Raw genomic sequence first — 23,767 nt, 5'->3', positions numbered from 1 at the left:
CAAAAAAATCCAATTGGCAAAACAACAGCACTACCTATCGGATTTAATTCAAACCATTCTCTAAACACAGTAGTCTGTGGAGAATACCTTTTTAATGAAATGAGGTATGGTTGCAAAATCATCACAATTAATACTGAACACTAAGAGACTTACAAAACATTATGGAACTTCACAAAATTTAACCTTTCACTTTATAAAAGTCAGAATGTAAATAAATCCAATTATCTAAACAGCACTACCTATTGGATTTAATTCAAACTACTCTCTAAACACAGTAGTCTGTTCAAAATATCCATTACTTTCTTTCTACTGGTCAGATCGAGGATTTCAATAGCTTTAAACCTTCTCCGGTCAAAGCGAACGATTTTGCAAAAACCCATGCGTAAATCGGTCCAGTAGTTCTTTACTTTATAGCGGAACATATATGAATATTTCCATGATCAGTTTCTAAGTTAATTATTTTGGAAGTTTGAACCGTTTCTTTTTTTTTACATTTAAATGGTGTTTAAAGTTAGAGATAGCCACCTACCGGGTCAATTTTTCGTTAAAATATTTCTTTTCACATAACTAATATATATTCTGAATATGAGCCAAAATGAAATTTTTTCAAATATTTTGAACCCAGTGCCATCCAGTGGGTCCATTTTTTGCAGAGGTATTTCTTTCCATTAAGTAACACATATTCTGAATATCAGCCAAATAGGACCATAAATACAATTTTTCAAAATATGTCTACCCCAGCACCATCTAGTGGGTCCAAACTAATTCAGAAACCTTCCCTGGCATGCGTCCAACCATTCCCCAAAGTTTCATCGCTATCGGATGAACGGTTTAGGAAGGCATAAGGGACACAGACAGATAACATTCATTTTTATATATATATAAATATAGAAGAGAGTCTCTTTATATATTTGTTTGTTTCGTAAATATCTCTACACCAGCACCACCTAGCAGGTGTAGTATTTGCAAAACTTTTTCTTTTCAAGTAACTAATACCAGGTGTGTAAATATGAAACTGTAGTTTGCTCATAGATGATTCTAGTTGTCAATGTAGTTACCTCAAACCGCATCATTGATGCCATTTTCTTTCTTTGATAGCTGACAAAGATTTTCAACTCACAACAATACAAGTTTCATACAACAGTATACTTTTAATTAGCACTGAACATGTCAAGTTTTGTACCTACAAACTACAATTTGCGAACATCATTGATTTTCTGTTGCATGCGGCTTACTCAACAGACTTGGCTCTATCCGACTACTATTTATTTGCATCGATGGGACATGCACTTTCTGAGCAGCACTTCACTTCTTATGAATATGTACAAATATGGCTCGATGACTGGTTTGCTTCAAAAGAGCAATAGTTTTTTTGGTGTGGCATTCATAAATTGTCAGAGGATGGGAAAAATGTAAAGTTAGCAATGGACATTATTTCAGATAAAATATTTTTTATCATTTTCATACAATAAACTTGTATTTTCTATACAAAAATTCCAGTTTCATATTTACATACCTGGTATATATTCTGAATATGATCTAATTCAGTCCATAAATACAATTTTTCTAAATATTTCACCCCCAGCGCCACCTATCAGCTCCATTTTTCACAAAAATATTTCTTTTCATGTAACTAATGTATATTATGAATATGAGCCAAATTGCATAATAAATACAATTTTTGAAATACCTTGACCCCTAGTGCCACCTAGTGGGTTCAAACTAATTCAGAAACCTTCACAGGGGTGTGATGAACTCATCAAAGTTTCATCACAATCTGATGAATGGTATAGGAATGCATGCGAGACAAATAAACATTCATTTTTATATGTATATATAGAAGATTAAACTTCATGGCTGTAAATTGCTATGAATATACTTTAATTTCATGTTATTATTACATTTAAGTAACCAATTTTTTTTAGTTGTCAGTTTTGCCAATTTTTTGTACCCATTTCATGTCAGTCTGTTATCTTGATTTGTATCTGTTTAAAATTCATGCCATCTGTAAATGAAAAAACCTTTTTTACTGAAAATTATAGAATGAGAGTATTTTACCAGACAGCAATTTTACATTGAATGAAATGTTAGCTATACTTTTAAAATATTTACTGGTGGGCTATCTGTTCTTTCTTGATAAAAAATAAATTTTTCACATTTATAACTCATGATACGCTTAAAGTATTAGGCCAAAATACTAATTTGTTTCCTTTTGCAGAAAGTTTTTTCTATAAAAAACTTTCAGTGGATGAAAATCAAATGTTAATCAAGTTTCCTTAAGTTTTTTTTTGTGATATTCAGTGGGAAAAAGAAGTTCTAACTTTCCTTTGGCAAAGTTTTTTGTGATTTGCACCCTGAAGACGCTTAGTAAGAAAATTTTTAATTAAAGGAAACAGAATTTTACACAATTTTATTTTATTTTATTTATTCACGAGATGTGTTTTTATAAAAAGAGTTTGGGGAGAGATCAAAAATTAAACCAATTAAATTTGAAATAATTTTTTTATTGAATATTCTATTAATGTTTTGACTGAGGGTTCCTTACTGGGTTATAGAAAAGTACTGGTAGACAAATAATATAGAAAGATACCTAGACACTCATCAGATAATTTGAGTTGTATTTAATCATGAGTTATTCTATTATATAAAAATAATAAAGTAATCGATTGTGTCAGAAATTGACACTGTTCTTTTAAACAAATAAATTAAGTTACTTAAATGTCATGCAAACATAATTCTTTAAAAGCAATGAGATAGTTTTGTTTTCATTTTATTTTGTTTACAACATTTAGTAATGAATATTTAATTTAAAATATTAAACTTATGATTATTTGTAATTAATGTTAGCACAACATTTTTTTTATTATTGTTTGATGCTATTAAAGATTTATCAGTGCGCACTATTAAATTGTAATAATGAATTTTTAAGATATGTTTTCATGAAGAATATTTATTGCTGATTTTATCATGTACGAGAAAATTAATTACTGTTATATTCTGATTTAATTAATTATAATAAATTTTAGTATATTTCTTGAGAAAGTGATCTCATACTAATTACATACCATTTTTCATGTTATTCCTTATTTAAAAAATCAAAACATTGTTGATGTATTGTTATAAGTAAAATATACAGTTATTATTATTATTCTTTTTACTATTATTATCTTACTTTATTTATTTATTATACAGAAGTGTTAAAAATATGTAGGAGGATATTAAACTTCTTGCCAGTTAAGTTAATTTTTTTTTCACTGAAAGAATTAAAATTATTTAAGAATATAATTTATAAAATATTAATTTTGTATGATGTAATTAAAAACTGGAATGTTGCAATATAGTTTTTATTTTTATCTCATGTTTCATGATTATGACCAACCATAGTAGTGAAAATGGAAAACTTTCTTTTACTGTGTTTATTAGAGTACAAAGAAGTTAATTGAAGGTACTTGGAGAAATTAAACTGGCTGCACTATCTCATTTCTCTTCATGCAAGACAGTGAAAACAGCCATAAGTCCTATAACTTGCATGTGTACATGCAAGTGTGGGTCTCTGTGCAAAATATGAAATATTACGGAACAATGTTGACTTGAATATTTGAAAATGAAGTGATGTGTTATTTAAGATCTATAATAATTGTTTAATTTCTTGTTACTGTTTACTTTTTATTATTAATTTTGACTTGAAGATAATTCCCTAATTATTTATTACTCATTGAGTATGTTTCTTATTGGTTGTATTGAATTATAGGTAATTAATCTGCAAGAGTTTTTTGGAGAGGAAGATGTATTTTTTGTATATGGATCAGAAAGACCAAGTCAAGTTGATTTTGAATTTGATTTTGAAGGTAAATAAATTTAAGATACTTTTAGGTAGTTTCTTACATTTTATTTAAATAATTTTTTTGTTGTAGAATTAGTCTGTCAAAAATTAAAAAAAAGAAATTACTACAGTTTGATTTGCAAAGATTATATATTTAATTAGACAATATTTAATATATTCTTAATATTCCATTCAAAAGCTCTTTCTGTAATGAAATTTTATGAGTGTGTTTTTTATATATTTATATATATATATAAAAACCACCTTGTACATAATATTGAGATAAGACATATTTTACATTAATTTTACCATGAAAGTACTTTTGCAGGATTCCGCAACCTCAGTCATGATTGAAACATTTACTTAAACTGCACATTAAAAATACTAAAGTAATGAAAATTGTGTATTAATTTATTATATGAGTGCTTCTATCTGTTGCAGTTTTATAAGATTATCCTTTCTCATGCACTGACTGATGGTTTATCAAATTGAAATTTTGTTTGTATTTACATATGTAATATTTTTCTAATATATTTAATTTTATTTCATCTCTATTAATTTCTAAATTTCTTTTAATATCAGAAATAGAATTTTTGTTGTTTATTAGATGGTCTGCCATATTAGACGAACCTAATTTATTATTTTACTTTCTATAATGTTTAAAAAATCAAGTTTTAGAGAATCTACTTGGTTTTCCTATATAAATACAGTCACAATTATTACTGTTAATTTTATAAATTCCACATAGATTGTTTGTTTTTCAAATATTTCATTATGTGGTTATTAGGTTAATATGCTGGTTTAAATTTTTTTTATTGTAAATTATAGTTAGTATTTCAATGATTTATTAGAGTACAAATAATTTATCTATATTTTTTTACTTTTTTGTATTTTATTATGTATTGGTTGTAAGATAGTTATTTGTTATTGTGTTTTTAAAAAAATATTAATTAAAGTAGTATCATATTCATTTTCAATGTTTTATAATGTTTACTTTATTATTTCTTCATCATTATTTAACTTTTCTTTATTATTATGTGTGTTTTTAATTACTCTAATAATAAATAATCATATTTATGTAAGTGTTATTTTTATGAGACCAAGAGTGATTTGATTTTTTATGAATTGTTATATTATACACAAAAAGCTTTAATATAGACACAGTATGTTGATGATGTTCTCATAATATAACCTGTTAATAAACAATGAACATCAAATAATATTAAACAAATTAAATTCTTATGAAAATTTAAAATTCACATATGAAATAGATAATAGTGGAATGTTAAATTGTTTTGATATCACTATCAAAATAAACAAGTACAACCAAATTGAAACATCAGTATATAAAAAACCTTTCCCATTCCCAGCAAGGTCAGGTATTTTTTTTTTTAACTTAACATTTCATCCACTTCATTTTCCTCTTTAAAGTATGTAAACCAGTTTGTCCAGTAAATTTTTTTTATTCAACTGCTAGTGTTTTTATGGTAGAACAATTTATCGATTTTCCTTTCTGTAAATAAACATAAATCTTTTGCATTAATTAGTCATTTAACAAATCTATTATACTACAAACCTAGAAAAAGACTTGTTTTTCGACACCAAATTTTGTGTTTTACATTGGATATCTTAAAAACTACTGGAGTTACAGTTCTGGGACCTGTTTAATCTTATTTCTCAGCTCAAATTACATAAGACATCATCAACATTAATCTTTAACTTGGGTCTCAAATATTACAGTACAGCTTCTTTTTATTAGAAGAGCTGAAATCCGGGCTGTAACTTGAAATCTGCTAGCCATAACTTGAAATCAAAGCATGTGAGACCTATGTTTTTCATTATTTTCACCAGTACAACACGTACTGAAAGTTTCTTCGTGGGACACTTGTATGTATATAATATATATATATCAATTTATTTAAATTAATCTTTTTATAGTCCATAATTCCTCTGTACATTAATTTTACCTACATGTATTGAATTTCATCCAATCCGCCAAGTACAGAATTAAAGAAACATTCTTACCTTTATTTCCTTTACGGTATAACGCTTTCAGGTGTAAGTCCATCCTCAGTAATGTTTTCTGATTTATCTTTATTTCCATTTACACATATAACTACCATGCAACATCTTTACACTTTATTATTTGTAATTTTGGTTATTGATCAAAATATAAAATACTTTAAACATTTACAGAAAAAACATTTGTTCAGTCAAAAAATTTTTAAAACATTTACTAAAATTGCAATTAAAATTAAAATTTTTGTACTAAAGTTATTTAAAATTTCTTTTGATGTTGCGTTGCATAATGTTAATACAGTACTGTAATCAGTTATTTAATGTTAAGATGTTATCAAACATATTACCAACTTAAATAACTTTTATAAGAATGTCCCCAACAAATTCTGTTTGCAGATTCATGAGGCTAAAGTCACATTTACATTTGTATATAAAATTTTTATCATTATTTTCATGTTCAATAATTATTTTTTAAATTATTTTCCAAACTAGTTATATTATGTTTATTGGTTATTAAATGGTCAGCTACATTTGAAAAACCTACTTTTTTATTTTTAAACAAACTAAAATGTTGATTAAATCTATCCTTAAAAGACCTATTTGTTTTTCACAATTATTGCATTTTATTTTATAAATACCAGAAAAATCATATTTATTTTTTATTTTATTATAATATTTTAAATGTTTTATTACATAGTTATCTGGTTTGTAAGCAGGTTTATAATTCTTATCATTATACACATTAATCAATTTCTAATTGAGCTGAAATTCAATATATATTGGTAAAATATATACATATAAATGATACTTATAAAATTGTAAGCAGTATTTTAATTAGTAGTATTTTTTTTATTTTTAGCTCTTTTAATAGTGCCAATTTATTATTATTATTTAGATTTGATTATATTGTGATTTATGAAAACTGAAACATTATTTGTTTATATTATATAATTATCATTATATTATGTAATTTAAACCTACATTACTCAGGCAAAGATCCATTATACAAATATTATTTTTGTTCTGTTTTAGAACTGAAAGCAATACAAGCTCAAAGAAGAGGGTTACGTCGTACAGGTGGGGAACTGAAATCAGGAACTCATTGTCTTGATGAGTTAGGTTAGTTTATTTGATGATAAACTTATAATATTAGATAAAATTTGTGTAATTGTGTTGAGTAAGAATTACGTAATAATAATAAGCTTATGGCCAGTCAGAGTGCAGTCAGCTTGCTTACTTTTGGGACTGATTTCCCAATCTGATATTTTCTCATCATATTCTTGTGATAGAAGTTTTTTTTATTAAGTATGTACCAATTGATAAAAGTAAAAATTATTTGTATTTATTTCAGGACGTGGAATACCAAAGATGCCAAATAAGACAAAAGCTTTAAAACTTTCAAAAAGACATGATTCAAATCCTAGTATACCAAATAAAGTTTTAAGTAAATATTGTGTTGGCTTAGTTATAGGCGATGGAAACTTTGCAGTTGTCAGGCGGTGTTTTGATAAGTAAGTGTTATTTAATATTTGTAACATTTTTTTAACAACATTTTGTTATTTATTTTCAATTCATTGCTTTTCCTGAATTCATGTAACTGTATAACTTCATAACTGTATTCTTGTGCCTTCTGCTTACCTTCAGAATTAATTAATTAATTAATTTTTTTACAAAACTTAATGAACATATTACATTAATGCAGAAAATTTAATAGTGATTAGCACTTTTGGATTGGTACCCAATGAAAGCATATTTATTTTAGATTAATTGTAGTCTATGTTTATTTACTGATAAATGGTTGTTTTTTCCTTTATTTGGAGATTAGAAAAAATGAAAATAATTTAGAAGCAAGAAAAAATTTCAGTACATAGTTATAAAAGTATATTCTTTCAATAATAAAAGCAGTTCCCTTTTCAGCAGAGACATTGAATTATGCTTAGTTTCTCTCAGAGGTAAACATTAATTTGTTGCATTATACTATCAGTCTTGGTATTTCCTATGATGTGAAAAGTTTTTAAAGTATAAGAGGTTGTAGTCAGTTTTTATGAAATTACTGGTATTCATTATACCATCAATCCTTGTGGTGATTGGAGTGACAGTGTCGCTTGGGATGAATATCACTTGCATTTTGGTAGGCTTGACTTACTGGGATGTGACATATTCAGTTTAATGAAGGAAACAATCATGTTCACTCCTCACTTTCACCTTAATCTTAGGCATATCTTGTTTACTATATATGAGTTGGATAAAAAAGTCCTTAGTCTGTCTAAAATGTATATAAGCTGATCTTATTTAAAAATTATTACCATCTCCTTCAAAATAGTGTTCTTGGGAACTAATACACTGCATAATTATTTTCTAACAACCATTAGTATTACTTGCAATTATGCTTGCAAGTAATATTGTACCAATATGGTAGTCTTCAAATGCATCCCTTGTTCCATGCAGAAGTAGTTGGAGCAATTTAATCTATACATTCCTTAGCTTCATTGTCAGGTAAATGTATTCTGTGTACAATAGTTTGCTTATTTTTGGTTTGAAAGCACTACAGCTAATTATTTAGTGTCTCATTGAATTTTTGTGTTTTTTTAGAGTAAAAAACATAGAATGTGCGCTTAAAATAATTGACAAATCAAAATGTGCTGGCAAGGAACATATGATTGAAAATGAGGTGGCTATTTTAAGGAGCGTCCAACATCCAAATATAATTCGATTAATTGCTGAACATGATACACCTTCAGAATTATATCTAGTCATGGAACTTGTTAAAGTAAGTTTGTTCTGTATATAATTATATTACTATTATTATTGCAAGTTAAACCTATATAAACACTGATGAAGATGTGTGAGATCTAAATGAGGAAAAATAACTAGTTATTTCTGTTTCAGAAACTTTTAGGTTGTTTATAATAACCTTAACAATTGCTTCAACAAGATAGATTGAAACCCTGATCATGTTTAAGTTTCAATGAGGAAATGTATGTAGTATTTTTCATTATGTGTAGTAATTACTAACCAGTCAGAAATATATCACATTATGCTATGTAATGTACAAAAAAATGTCGGTTACATAGCTGTGATAGTTTATCTTCTTTTTTATCAGACTGTAATTGCCAATTTAAAACAAATTTTCTTTTGGATTTGTTTTTTAATCTACTTCATTTAATTAACTTTTAATGAAATGTTTTTAAGTTTTTTAATTAACTTTGTTAGCTATTTTTATGGTTGTTTTAATTATTTAAATTTTATAATATAAACTCAAATAACTACAAAGATTGTGAAAATGTGAATATAAAGTGTAATTTATACCTTAAATATTTGTTTGAATCATCCTTAAAATTTGTTTGAGTAAGTGTTTTCTGTTGATAAATCAATGCGATAGTTTGGTAAAAATTCAAATGTATTTTCGAAGTAGCAGATATCTTTTAGTTATGTGTATGGTTTTATTTCTCTTGTATAAAAGCACACATTCTTTTTTCTTATCTAAAAATTTTTATCAGCATATTTAAAAATATATGAATATTTTGGTAAAAACTAGAAGCATATTGTTGACAGCTGATATGTTTGCTTGGTTTATTTATGCTGTATTTTCTTACATGTTGTAAGTTAGTTTTACAATAAGAAAGATTTATTTATTTAGCTTTGTTTGTGTTTGAGTTTTGATATTGGATTTCAAAACTTTCCAAATGACAATATTATTGATGATTTTGATGAAAGTGAGTGTGGAATGAAAAGAAGTGAACATGTGCAATTTTGACTTCACCAATTCTACTTGTATTATTGTAGTATTAGTTGTATTAAGGATAGGTTTTATACATTTCAATTTTTGTATTCATGATATACTGTGTAAAATGTGCAGAACAACTTTTAAATTAACCACATTACTCAGTAACCACACTACTTAACCACACTACTCAGTAGTTTTACAGCTTTCTAATGAAAGCTATAAAACTACCTAAAGAGACTGCATCTCTCAAGAAGTTCTATTTAGATTGATAGGTGGCTTGAAACATATATTTTTTAAATAGGTATTTCAAGTGACTAGGGTGTTCTTTTTTTACTTTGTTAAATGGTGTGATTTGGACAGAAATGAGCAAACAGTTAATTATTATTACAGCCATTAAGACAGTAATTCATGTACTTCTTTCATTTTTGTTATAATAAGTTATCTTAATATATTACCACCATGTTAATAAACTTTAACTTGTTTTTTTTAATATATTTATTTTATTATTATTCAATTGCAGGGTGGTGATCTTTTTGATGCTATTTCCAAAGCAGTTAAATTCCCAGAGAATGATGCACAAATAATGACACAAAATCTAGCGTCAGCATTAGCATATCTGCACGAGTTAAACATTGTGCACAGGGATATTAAACCAGAAAACCTATTAGTAAGTTGTTTTGAGTAATTTACTTTTATATTTGTGTAGAATATTTATCTGGATAATTTAATCAACATCTTTTTTTTTTAACTTAATTATTATGTTATTTTGGATAATTAAAAGTTATCAGGTTCAGCAAATACAATAATCTGTAGTTCACTGTCTATTTATTCTTAGCAGATTTGAAGTAGTTTTGAAATCCCCTTAAGATTGTGATCCCTTTAAGTGAGCATGAGTGGTAGAGGTCTAAATAAAGAGTTGTGAAAGTAATAAATTATTAAAATAGGTAAACTATGCAGTAGATAAGTTATTGTTGCATTTATTAAAGATACTGTTTAAATTGGCTGTGTTACACTTGTTATTTATAATTATTGAAATAGGTAAACTCTACAGTAGATAAGTTATTATTGTATTCAGTAAAGAATAAACTTCATAAATTGGCTATGTTATACTCTTATTTAAATTTAAATTACATGTATAATTAAGGTCAGTTTTCATGAATGGGCGATTGTTAAATATGACTAAATTTTATAAAATTAAAATTTTTATAAAGTGTAAAATAAAAATATTATTTACTTTGCATAAAAATAAATTAGTATTATTAATAATATTTGAATTGATAAATGATATAAAATTAAATTATTTTAATACTCTCAGTCTGATGCTTTTTTGTAAAAAAATAAAAATGCATTTAAAAAAATATGTTATTTAGAAATTTATATATAAAAAAAAATTATGCAGACATCTTTAAGAAAAAAAATATTTTACAAAAAATTGTTACTTATATGTCACTCTACCTAATATCAAGAAAATTTATTACAAAAATCTGTGAATGCATTTGGCCATGACTGATCATAATTATAAACAGATAAAATCCGAAAAGTTGAGATAAAAGAGGAACTTGCTTTGCTCAGTCAATAATAAAATAAATGTACAGGGTCTGGCATATAAACCTGACGATTTTTGAGGGATAATAATTAAACTGTGTTTCGTACTATTAAAACATTTAATATATCAAATTAAAGATCAATTTTTGCAATTTATAGTGAATTACTTACATAGATTTTTTTTTATTTGAATATGTTGTCCAAATATTTTCCATTACTCCTCACATATTCACTTAACCTCATTCTAAAATTTGACATTGCTTGCTCAATCTTCACTTGTGGAACTGCTTCAATTTCTCGTTGAATGGCCTACTTGAGTTCTTCAATTGACTGTGGTCGACTACTGAAGACTTTATGTTTGAGATACCCCCACAGAAAAAACTCACAAGCAGCCAGATCAGGTGAACGCGCTGGCCAAGAAATGTCACCAAATCGGGAAATCAAACGTCCAGGAAAGGTTTCCCGCAGAACATCCATTGTGATTCTCGCCATATGGGTGGTGGCACCATCCTGTTGAAACCAAATTTCATGTTCTTGAAAGTCATTCAGTTTCGGTCGCAGAAATTCATTCAACAGGTTTACGTATCGATGAGATGTTACTGTTACTCTGCGATTTAACTCCTCAAAAAAATATCGGCCAATTATGCCGAACTTTGAAACCGCACACCACACTGTAACATATTAACTGTAAAGTGGTTTTCAATAATTTGCCGTGGATTATGCGAAGCCCAATAATGGTAATTTTGTTTATTCACAAATCCTGACAGATGAAAATGTGCCTCGTCACTTAAAACAATAATGGCATGCTGGTGGGCATTTTCGAGGATGACCTCGCAAGCTGCTTTGCGAGATGATCAGAAATAGCTAGCGCAGCAGCATGTCTCGCTGCTGAACATCGTGGAGACCGTGTAACAGCTAACCTTACAGCGTTAATGTTTTCAGGCGTTCTCACAGTCCGTTTTCATCCTGTTGGTTTCATTTTTTAAACGGACCATGTGTTCCTAAAATTCTTCACCCACAACAATATCATATTCCTACTAGGAACAGACGCGTGTTGATTTAAATTGAAATATCTGCAAAATAAACACTGTGTTACAATAACCGAGTCATTATTTTTAGAATAGGCTTCAATTACAAACGCTCGTTCACCCGACCACGACATACTGGCTACAGAAATAGCATGAATAGACCTGTCGATGTACAACACTCCTGCCTTCTCGTTGACAGTGGTGCCAACATAACAATTACTACAAAATCGTCAGATTTATATGCAGATTTATTTTGTTTATACCCTGTATAAACAAAATTATTTTGCTGAGTTAATAAACTGATTCTGAAAGTTTGGTCTTCTCAGCCATCTCATATGTGTGTACTTTGTGAGTTATCCATTGTACCACAATAAAATTTAACAGGATCATTTCATTTTTCCTTGAAACTAAAGGAAGTAAATTAATTTCTATTAGACAGTTGATCAAAGTGTAGAGTATTAAATAATCGATGCTGCATCATTGTTTATCATTTTCTTTCTTATTCATTGTGTTGTAATAATTGAATTCTCTATAAATATCATTGATCATATCTGTTGTATAACATTGTAACATAATAGGTATAATAGGCTATTTTTATGTCTTGTAACATAAATTATGCATAATATGGCTACAACATAATGAAGTTTGAGATATGAAGGCAAAATTCTATACAGAATTACGTAGGATTAATTATAATGAATAAGTTTTGTGTTTAAGGTTGAAATGGATGGAGATAGAGTACATTTACTAAAAGTTGGTGATTTTGGTTTAGCGCAGCGTGTTACTGAACCTTTATTTACAGTTTGTGGGACTCCTACATATGTTGCTCCTGAAATACTTATTGAAGTTGGGTACGGCCTCAAAGTAAGTTAGCTTTTATGAAAATAATAAATAAAATTAGTAGTATTTAATAAAATTATCTTCATTATGTGATGCAGTTGTATTAATTTAAAGTCATCTTCCTATTTCAGGTTAGTTAGATTTTAGTGCTGTATATAATTTAATGCTTTTGTCAGTTTAACTGTTTATATAATTAAACATAAATTTAGTTTAAAAAAAGAATTATTAATTAGTTTCTGATGTTACATTTAATTATTAAATATAATTTTACATGCAAAACAAGCAAATGTTGCTTATACATTATGAATTCCTAAAACAAAATTTGTTCTGGCTCACAGTAATGGATCTATGTTTCATCTCCTGTAACTATTCTGCCCAAAAATTCTTAGCATTCATTGTTATAGCAGTCAAGGGCAGATTTCAACCTCATATGTGATTACGACCTGTGCTAAGTTCTCTTGACATCATCTCACACAGACCTTGTTGGAGACCAATTTCATCATTTATGATTTGAGAGATAGAACCGTAACTAATTTGCAGAGAATACATTATATTTGCAATGGTAATTCATCGATTTGACAGTAAATTTCTCGAGCTTGCTGAATTTTCCCCTCTGGGTCCCTCTTTGTAAATCACACTTGTCTGGTCGCTTTTAACTTTTCAGTCCACTCACACACATTTTGACATGGTAGAGCACTGTCTCTACATAGTGTTGTAAGCCTCCGATGATCTTAAGGCCTTAGTGTAGTTTCCAACTAGAGAAATCAGATCACTGCTCTTTCCTCCTACTTGATGCACATTGCTAGTGTAGTGGGCACAATTACATTGAAACAGAACAGTTATTTAATTAATTATTATAAGTTAATTAATTATTTTTAAAAAGTTAAAAATGACTCATTTTTCGATTGCTTGGAATTTTCCTTTCAGAAAATCAGAGTTCAGATAATTCAGCTTCTTCTTCAGAGAAGTGTTTTAGTTGGTATAGTTAATTCTGGCCATTTTGTAGTGGCTGGGAAAAATACCTTTAATTATTTATCCATTTCTGTGGCGATTTTATAGAAATCTTAAATTTTACTAGAAACCGTGTTAGTATGAAGGTGCTTTTATTCGATAAATTTGAGTTAATTTGGATTGATTGTACTAAGTTGATATAAAACAGAAAGGTGCGTTGTATATAACGTTGAATTTTAAACAAAATTAACAGTGTTATTTTATTAAAATCTATCACTGAGTTTTAATTAGTTTATAATAATATAATGTTATTATGTACACTATGTTAATAACATAATGATATTATGTATAGTGTACCACTGTACAGTATTTTTAGAATTCTAAACTCATTAACTTCTGAATTGAGCAAAGAAATTATTTAACATAAATTAACCCATTATAATTTATTATTTTATTTATAAGTGACATTGCATTATATAAAACATGATAGTTAAAAGAATGTTGTATTAGTAATACTAATGATGTCACTTCTTACCAAAAAACTTCTCTCTTGGCAAAAGGGATTTTTCAAAAGATAAACTTTGAGGTGCAGAATCAATAAGAGCTCTTACCTTATTTTATTTTTAAATTTATATATATAGGTTGAGACCCAGCCAGGGACCATATATATACTTTTTAGTTATATCTTCTTCAGCCACATAATTATGGGGATGGGAAGGATTTTTCTTAAGAAAACCTTAGCCTCATTTCAGGTGTCTCTATAGTTCTGAAGGTAAATTAGTTGTAACATTTATCACCTTTGTTTCTTTCTCTTGTTTTTATGGAGTAGATGAAGGATAAGAGAAAGTTCCTTCTTAAAAACTGCGTTAAACTCAAATTACGGTATCCCTGATGTTTATGTGACATGATGGGGGATGGCTCTTGACTTCAGACAACCTGGGGGTACTTGATTCCTTGGAATTAGATAACATAACCCTGTCTGGAATTGCCCACAGAGGAATGCCTGAACTTGTTAGTAATGATTTATGTGAACTCTTACTTCTTTTTCTAATGCTGAAGGTAGATAACTTTTCAGCAATTTACTCTTTATTCCAATTCTACTACATAACATGGGTTTTAATTTCCTTTATATAAATAGTGTTTGTTTTCTGTTTACTACTCCTATTTTGTAAAATTTTATATTAATATTAGCCATTTTGGAAAAAGCTTTAATTATGTATTTAATTTTTTCAGATTGATGTATGGGCAGCTGGTGTAATACTTTATATATTACTTTGTGGATTTCCACCATTTGTTAGTGCGAATAATGATCAAGAAGAACTTTTTGATGACATACTTAGTGGTCAATACGGTTTCCCAAGTCCTTATTGGGATGATGTTTCTGATCTTGCTAAAGACCTCATTTCTCATATGTTACAGTCAAGCCCAGAACTTAGATTTTCAGCTGAAGATGTTTTGGATCATCCTTGGTTAGAAAAAAGATAATGGTTATACTTTTAATTTATAAAAATAAAAACTGTATAAATCAAACTGAAAGCATGCTTTATATCATATATATATATATATATATATATATATATATACATACACACAATTGTAAAATTGCGTTTATAATCTTTTAAATCAATTGTTTTTAATTTTTCTTTTCTTTTGGTTCTATGTACAACTACTTTTTTTAAGTTGGGAATAACGCACTGTATAAAGGATTTTATTTATATATTTTTTTTTTTTAATTTTATTTTATGTATATATATTTTTTATTTTATTTTTTATTTGAAAAGATGTAGTAAGGCCAGATATATTTTAATAAGTGTGGTTTTTTTTTATACTGTTATGGTTCTGGAATTGACATTTACTAAATAGTTAAAGTAAATAGTAATTTCAAAAATAAAGAATGGAGTTTTATTTAGAAACCAGATAATTTATTTATGGTATATAATAAAATATATTTAGAAACCTGTAAATGTAGATTATTTGAAATTGTAAACAGGTATTTACATATTACTTAAGTTTGTAATAATTGTTATAACTCATTATTTATTTTAACAAATATTAATTATATAAAACAGTGACTAATGTTACCTATAATTCCAATAATTTTTTATTATGTTTTGTAAATTTTTTTTTTTTTTTTTTTTTTTTTTTAGCATGTACAGTTTATATATATATATATATATATATATATATATATTATTTAGTATTAAATAAGTAATAGTAGTTAACTTTTTTTGCATGTATTGTTGAGGAATAGTTCAGCATCAGTGTGAAGGAAGTTTTTATTTACTGGAATAGTTAATGTTATATTTATGATTGTTTTTGTTTTGTTTTCCTAATAAAATTAACTTTTGTCAGATTATCTCAACGTGGCTTTAATATTTTAATTTTTATTCTTTTTTTATTGACATAGTTTTTATTTATAATGTTTATTTAATGTACTAAATTATTGTCACACAGGCATCTCTTGGATCTATATTTTGATTTAAAAATTTTTGTACTTTATTAATATATGTATTAATTTATTTATTAAAATATTTTTATTTTTATACTTTCATAAAATATGTACTCAAGTTACAGAATTTTATGTTACATCTATCATAATTTATGACTAAACTATTTTGTAAAAGTTCTGACATTAACTATTTTGTTGCAGGTCAGTGATGGCTTATTAACTTATTTCTGTGGTTTTCAACTTTTCTCTGAGCACCTTGAAAGCCACAAAGTAAAAAAAACAAAAAACAAAAACAGTAAAAAAATCTTTTCAAATAATAATTTATGTTTAAACATATTTGTCCTGCATTTTTCACTTAAATTTTGCTTATGTTCTGGAGGTATATGTTTTGCACTTTCATTTTTCTTATGACAAATAGTCACCGGATATAACTTCTTTGTTTAACGGCTAAATAAACCAACTCAATATACCCACCTTTATATATTTAAATATGAAAACACCTTGACAAACATTTAACCATTCAATATTCCATCTTCATCATATAGATGCAATTGATCTTAGGCTGGTAAAGGTTATAAGTCTCTTGTCCCTTCTCTCTCTTTTTGAAATATTGTAGATCATAATTTCTCCACTTACTGTTTTTTGTAGTTTCAGAAAAAATCCAGAGGAGATTTTTCAAGAAAGATCTCTTCTGATCTAATGATCAGGTAATATATCCTTGTATATGGAGAAGCTTCCTGGCCAGCATTATATCCTTATTTGACTCTATCAGAGATATAATCTATACAGAGAAGATTTTATGATCAGCTGATCACAAATCAAGTCTAGTTAGACTAGAGAAAATTTTTGCTGCTTTAGCATCTTAATTGCCTAATATGATCAATCACTCCTGGATGAAATGATAAATTACCATTTAGATTTCATTGCCGAGCAACAATAGATAGATGCTAACATTAAAACGTATATACCTTGTTTCCTGTACATTGTGATGTATACTTAAATGTTTTATTATTGATAATGAAGTAACTGATAAATATTAAATAATAAAATCACATAGAATCTTTTTTAAGTTAAATTATACTTATAAACTAGGTTTTCAGAAGCCACTTTACATAAACATCTGTTCAGGAACTCATTACATGAACCCTCAATGGTCAAATGAAATAATCTTAAATGCAACTTAAATTAGGTGCAATACTTTTTCTACCATAATATAGAAAGACAATTGCTGTGTTGCTATATTATATCCAGTAGTATAAACAAATTGAAAATTTTATGTGTGATGCTTTAATCTGAAATTTGCCTTACATGAACTCAAACTGCTCAGCATCTAGTTTTTATAGCAAAATAAAAATCTCTGATAGAGATTTTTTTATAATAATTTAGTAAAAATTATTTGCATAAGGGTAAGTTTGACTTTTTTCCTGCTTCCATCAACTGTGATATATTGCTTGGAAATAGTTAATGTGATGTAATGGGCTAAAAGTTATTTAGTAGTAGTCTAATCATTTCTTACATTTAATAAATAACCATTGACCACAGTAATCTGAATATTTTACAAATACAAAATGTTATTTGTTTTAAGGAAAGTTGTTTATTTTTATTTATATTCACCTTTACTAAAAATTTTCAGTTATAACAAATATATGTTCTGACAAGAAACAACCCTTGATTTATAAATCATTTTTTTAAATATTAAGTAACTATGTAAATCAAGGGATGGATGCCTGTGTATTAGAATAAACAGTTTATTAATTAGACTTAAAAATATTTCAGTTTTTTTATTTATATTAATATTAGATTCTTATTATATCTTCCTGTGTGATAATTTATAACGAGTCATTAGTTAATTAAGTTAAATAGATATTATATATAATTACATATTTATTTTATATATTTTGATTTATTACTATGTTTTTAACACATTATATTTATAATATTTTGACATAAATGTATTATAATATGTAATGTGTTCCACCTGGAATATTCTGTGTAATATTAGATATGATTTAATATTAAGTAATATAATGAATTATTTAAAAAAAATAAAATATGTATATTATTACCAATGACATATCCATCTACTGATAACTGCCATATAAGCTTGAAAAATGTATGCTAGTTTGTAGTGTGAATACACATAAAAAAAGTAGAATAAAAAAATGTAATTTATATATACATTGTACACTATATTAGCGTACATGCAATATTTTATAATTTTTATTTATCGCCTACAAAAATATCTAATAAATTTGTTAAATTTTTCAAATTACGTGGTGAATTTCTATTTTACCTTATTTTGAATACCATTCGTATTTGTTTTTGTTTTTTTTCAAACTATTGTGTAACTCTGTTTTCTGATGTTAGTTTAATACACAGATTTATAATGTTTAATATTCCTAAAATAACAAATTTTGACCTCACTCTTTAACCCTGCTGATCTTCAACAGCCGATTCAGTGCAATGTATTGTATTTGGTAAAGACAGAACTGTGATATTACTCATAGTTTTATTTCTTTGCAAAATTCCTTCTTGCCTTCTGTGCTGCCAACTTAATTATTTCTGGTATTGTTGAAAAGAGCAGGATCTGTTTTATTTTTTATATAATGGTTTCCAGATATCTTGAATCACAAAGATACCAGTTTTCAGTATTGGGGTTGTTATAATGTATTTTTTCCTGTTAAGTATAAGCTATGTGTGTGAAGCATTATTTCTTGACAGATGGGGGGAAAGTATTTGTTCGCTCCTTTGTGTTGTGAATTTCTGTAATTCATGTGCAGTACAAGAAGTTGGTTTCTTTGAGAATAATGATCCTCTCTCTAGAGTCACAGTTTATGGTATGAAGATGTCCTTTTATGGTTGAATATCACATTATCATTTTGGTGGTTTGTGAATCATGATTTGTAATTGTATATTCAACTCTATCTTACTCTTAACTTTCCATAGTAAGTTTAGCATGATATATTTGTTCTTAAGAGTTACTAAGCAGTTTTCTTGTCAAGCCAAAATCATTTTATTATAGTTTCTAGTAAACATTTAATCTTTTTATTAATTTATTTATAATTTTAATTTTTTTGTTTGTAATTTATGTTGCTTTTTATGTTATATTATAAAATTTATCAGCTGTTTGCTAGTTCAGTTACTAGCTCGAATTCTTTTTTCATTTAACATATTCTCATCTAAATACTAGTGTAGATGTTGTGATTGTTTGAGGTCATTAATTTTAAACAAATACAAATAATAATTAATTATTTTGATCTTTATTTATTATATTTTATTAGTAAATTAGGTTCATTAGTTTTTCTGTTTATAACAATTTTTCTTAACTTAAGTAACATTAACATTTTTAAAAAGACTTTTAAAGGGCTTTCTTATGCAGAATTTTTGGTTATGTATTTTAATATTACAACATACCCTATAAAATTACTATTAATTTTATTTATAGTGGATTAGATAAAAACTGAACAAAATATTAACAATAATTTATTACAAAAGAAATTATACTACTGTTGATAAACAATCAAAACACTGGTGTTCAGAATGCTCAAATTCAGAGCTTCTCAAATTAAAGGATGAAGATGGGTTATCATTTCTGTAACTTTTATTATTGCAGGTTTTAAGTATGGAAACTTTTATGATACTCAATTCATAAATTCAGAGTTACTTTGCAAGAGGGAGGAAGTTTTTATAAATAGCGACTTTTTATTTATTTATTTTTTTTTTATATTAAATTCAGAATAATTAATTTCAGTTGATCAAATTTTTTGATCAGTGAAAGGAGAAATAAATGATTCAAAGAAAATTATTACATTGAATAAAGTATCGCTCAATATGAACAAACCGTTTATTATTACTGTTAATCCATATTTCTGGATTACAATATTGATAAATATAATAATCCTGTAAAAAATTACTTTTTATAAATTTTCAAATCACTTCCTTCAACTTAAATTTTAATAAAAATTGGTTAAAGTAGGAGTTATAGCTATTCTTGGCTTTAAATTTTTCAAAAATCTGAGCAAAACATAAGCAAGCAATTCATAATTCATAGCTAAATATAACTGCTCAAAGACAAACTGGATAAGAATTTACCAACTAAATATAAGTTGTTTTTTCTAAGTAAAATTATTATTTTTATTATAAACTGGGGAAATTATAATTACAGGTTTCAGCAGAGAAATGGTATGCTTTTTAAACTATTAAAATAAAACAAACTTCTAGTTATTATAGAGTTTGCATAATTTAAAGGGGAAAAAAGTATTATTTAATCTTAAGAATGATGTTACACTGTTGGTTGGTTTTTTTTGACTAATACATGATTTATTATAGATAGCCTTGTAAGTAGTTAAAACTGACAAATCTTTTCACTTACAAGCCCATGGAACATCACTTAACTGTTAGATAATGACAGGAATACTAGCTTTGTAATGAGAAAAACTTGCAAAATTGAATTTAGCATCCTGAACTGACCATTTGCCTGCTACCCCTGTTGAAAGAAATAAGTACCTGTAACACTAGTTTTTTTTTTATGCACACCACCATATAGTCGTATCTAGCCATGAAAAGGGAATTTATGAAAGGAGCCATGAATTTCCAGCCATTCAAATGTAAATTGGTGGTAAATTCTACTTACTGAGGTGTCCTGATAAACAAAATCATGCAGCTCATCATTCATGATTATCTGTGACATCCATCAACATTGAATGATTTTAGAGATTGCTTTGTGGTTAGTAGAATCTCATTCAGTTAACTGCTGAAACAATTTTATATGAATAGAAATGTAAATTCATAAAATAATAAGTACACGGTAGATGTTGAGAATGAGATCAACACAGAATTTTGATAACAGCTTGTCCGATGATCTAATACTCTTTGGTGTACAGATATTAATACCGAGACTGTTTTATTTTCATTACCAAATCAGTTTCCTGAAATTCAAGAATCCCTGAGAAGTAACTGAGATTATCCCTTTTTAATGAGATTATCAGGGATAATCTCATCAAAATGAAAGTTGCCTCTTAAATGATTGACTCGTAGTTTTATAAAACATTTTGACCAAGAAAACAATGTGCTACAGCCCTTTTCTTTACGAAAGAGATTTTTTAAATTTCAATATCATTTACTACTTCTTGTTAAAAATAATTTTTTTATTTGTATGTCTTTTTAAATTTTTATTAGCGTATTTCTTTTACTTCTAATTATTCACAGCATATAGATAAAATTATTTTTAATTAACAGCATCTATATTGTATGAAAACATTAAGTAATTTTTAAGGGAAATTTTATAATTATATTATCAGAGTAGTAGAATAATTATTATTTGTATGCTACAGGTAATTTAAATTCTTTGCTGACAAATAATTTGTTTATTTTTCAATCAAAAGATGTAAAAAAAAAATATTGCTTTACATATAAATTTTTTATAATCATTTGATGGAAATTATATTTGTTGAACATCTATATGGCTTAAGATTATTTTCGGTTTTCACAATGTATAATTGGTTATTACAACTAGTTACTATTTAGATTATCCAGTAAGAAAGAGCCTATATGTATTTAATAATGTTCGCAAACTATATTCTTCATTAAATTATTATTAAATATTAGTTATTTGATTATTATATACTTAGATGTATTAATCACCGTTAGAATTTACGTAATATATTAATAATGTTCTTTTTTTACTGAATTAATAATTGAATACATACATTTAAATTTTAATTACATTTTAAATTATTATTATTATTACTATTACAGATATTAATAGTTTAGTTTTATAAAATATAATGTTAAGTTTTTAATAATTACAAATAAATTATATAAATAATTATATTAATAAATAACTATAAAATAAATAAATGTTTATTAATGCTAGAGAATGGCAGTAATCAGTAATTTTAATCTATTATTTAAATATATATTAGTGATCGTAGTCTTATATTTTGTGTTTTATGTACTGTTAAAAATATCTGCAATTTAATATTTTCTTTTTTAACAGAGATAATCAAATGTTTATTTTAGCTTTTAAGGATGAGTCAGTTATCAATTAAATGATATATTCAGTTTATTTATAAAAATTCTGTTACAGTGTGTCTAAAAAGAACCTTTTTCATTCATATGTTATTATTGCTTTAATTTAAAAAACAAAATTGGTATAATATTCTCTGAATAATACTTTAAATCCAAATTTAAAATTGTCTTATTCAAGACAATAAAAAACTTAAAACTGATTACAAATAATTATTCTTAAAAATTTAACTAGACATCCATTTTCATTGCTGATTATCATAAGTAGATATTGTATAAACTAATTTTAAATAAGAAAATGTAAAAGAAATGAAGTGTTATAATATTGTATGCTTATATGCCCAATAAAAGTAAATCACTGTAAAATGATAAATTATAATCGTAATTATAAAATGATGAGAGGAGATATCTATCGAGGTTTAAGTTTTATGTTATACCTCTATTTTTCTTGTAAATTTTTATCCATTCAACCCTCTATAATAGGCACTTGTAAGATTTCAGAAGGGAATATGCATTGCAGGTTTCAATGGTTTACATGTTTTTCTAAAGTAATCAAACTAACTTTGATGTTTCAATAGGTATTGTCTTAAAATGACAACAGGTCATTTATTTATATTAATATTATCACCAATAAGAATTATTTCTTATAATGTTTCACACTCTTATACTAGTGTTGAATAGTTTATTTTTTATCTGTTAATTAAGGATTTTTTTTTTTTAAATATATACACTATTTTTCTTCAGTATCTACCAATGCTGATTGATTAAAAATTGAAATGGCTATCTAGTTTTATGTTTTTTAAACATTATTTGTTTTCAGTTTCTTTTCTGAAGATTTTACAATAAGTAATCTCAGGGAATTGTTTTTTTTTTTTGTTTCATTTGTAGGATAAAATTACTGGATATTTCTGTTCTATTTTTTTTTTTAGGCCTGACCTGCAGTCAACCATAACTAGGCCCCGAGAGGTACCTTTGAGTTCAGGGGTTCGGGAGTCTCCATGCTTCATCGCCGCTGCCCATCTATGCAAGCACAGACAAATGGCTGTCCCCCTCCCCATCACTTCTTTATCAGTTTCTTCACCTCATTGTTAAAGGTCTTTTGAAAAGTAAACAGTCATCATGACTCATCAATCCTCTCCATTATTCCCTATTAGTTTGCACCCCACTCTCAGAGCTTAGCTTCGTTTTTCATAATACAGTAGGCAAGCTGCTCAAAACAAATCAACCTACAGTGAAAATCCTTTTGTCAAATGGTTTTATTGCATAACCAATAAATAAATTTAAATATTCACACTCTTCGTCGCTTAGCAAATGTTTAATTGATGTTCAATTTCTGGCCATGCATGATGCTATAGTGC

At 26.7% G+C, this 23,767-nt stretch overlaps 1 protein-coding gene across 1 annotated transcript in view; it reads left to right on the top strand.

Annotated features, from left to right (window-relative positions):
* The window catches only part of LOC142327977 (serine/threonine-protein kinase GA29083), a 32,336-nt gene extending 12,749 nt beyond the window's left edge, over positions 1-19,587 (top strand). Inside the window, exons 3-10 of the mRNA XM_075371400.1 lie at positions 3,752-3,848; positions 6,875-6,961; positions 7,194-7,353; positions 8,435-8,612; positions 10,090-10,236; positions 12,860-13,006; positions 15,167-15,402; positions 16,584-19,587. Coding sequence (XP_075227515.1) covers positions 3,752-3,848; positions 6,875-6,961; positions 7,194-7,353; positions 8,435-8,612; positions 10,090-10,236; positions 12,860-13,006; positions 15,167-15,402; positions 16,584-16,602 — 1,071 coding nt within the window. The 3' untranslated portion in view covers positions 16,603-19,587. The remainder of the gene's footprint in view (positions 1-3,751; positions 3,849-6,874; positions 6,962-7,193; positions 7,354-8,434; positions 8,613-10,089; positions 10,237-12,859; positions 13,007-15,166; positions 15,403-16,583) is intronic.
* Positions 19,588-23,767: the final 4,180 nt, after the last annotated feature.

This window comes from Lycorma delicatula, chromosome 7 (genome assembly GCF_047948215.1).
Source record: "Lycorma delicatula isolate Av1 chromosome 7, ASM4794821v1, whole genome shotgun sequence".
Taxonomy (NCBI): domain Eukaryota; kingdom Metazoa; phylum Arthropoda; class Insecta; order Hemiptera; family Fulgoridae; genus Lycorma; species Lycorma delicatula.
Note: the sequence above shows the minus strand (reverse complement) of the source record. Positions and strands in the feature narration are given on the sequence as shown.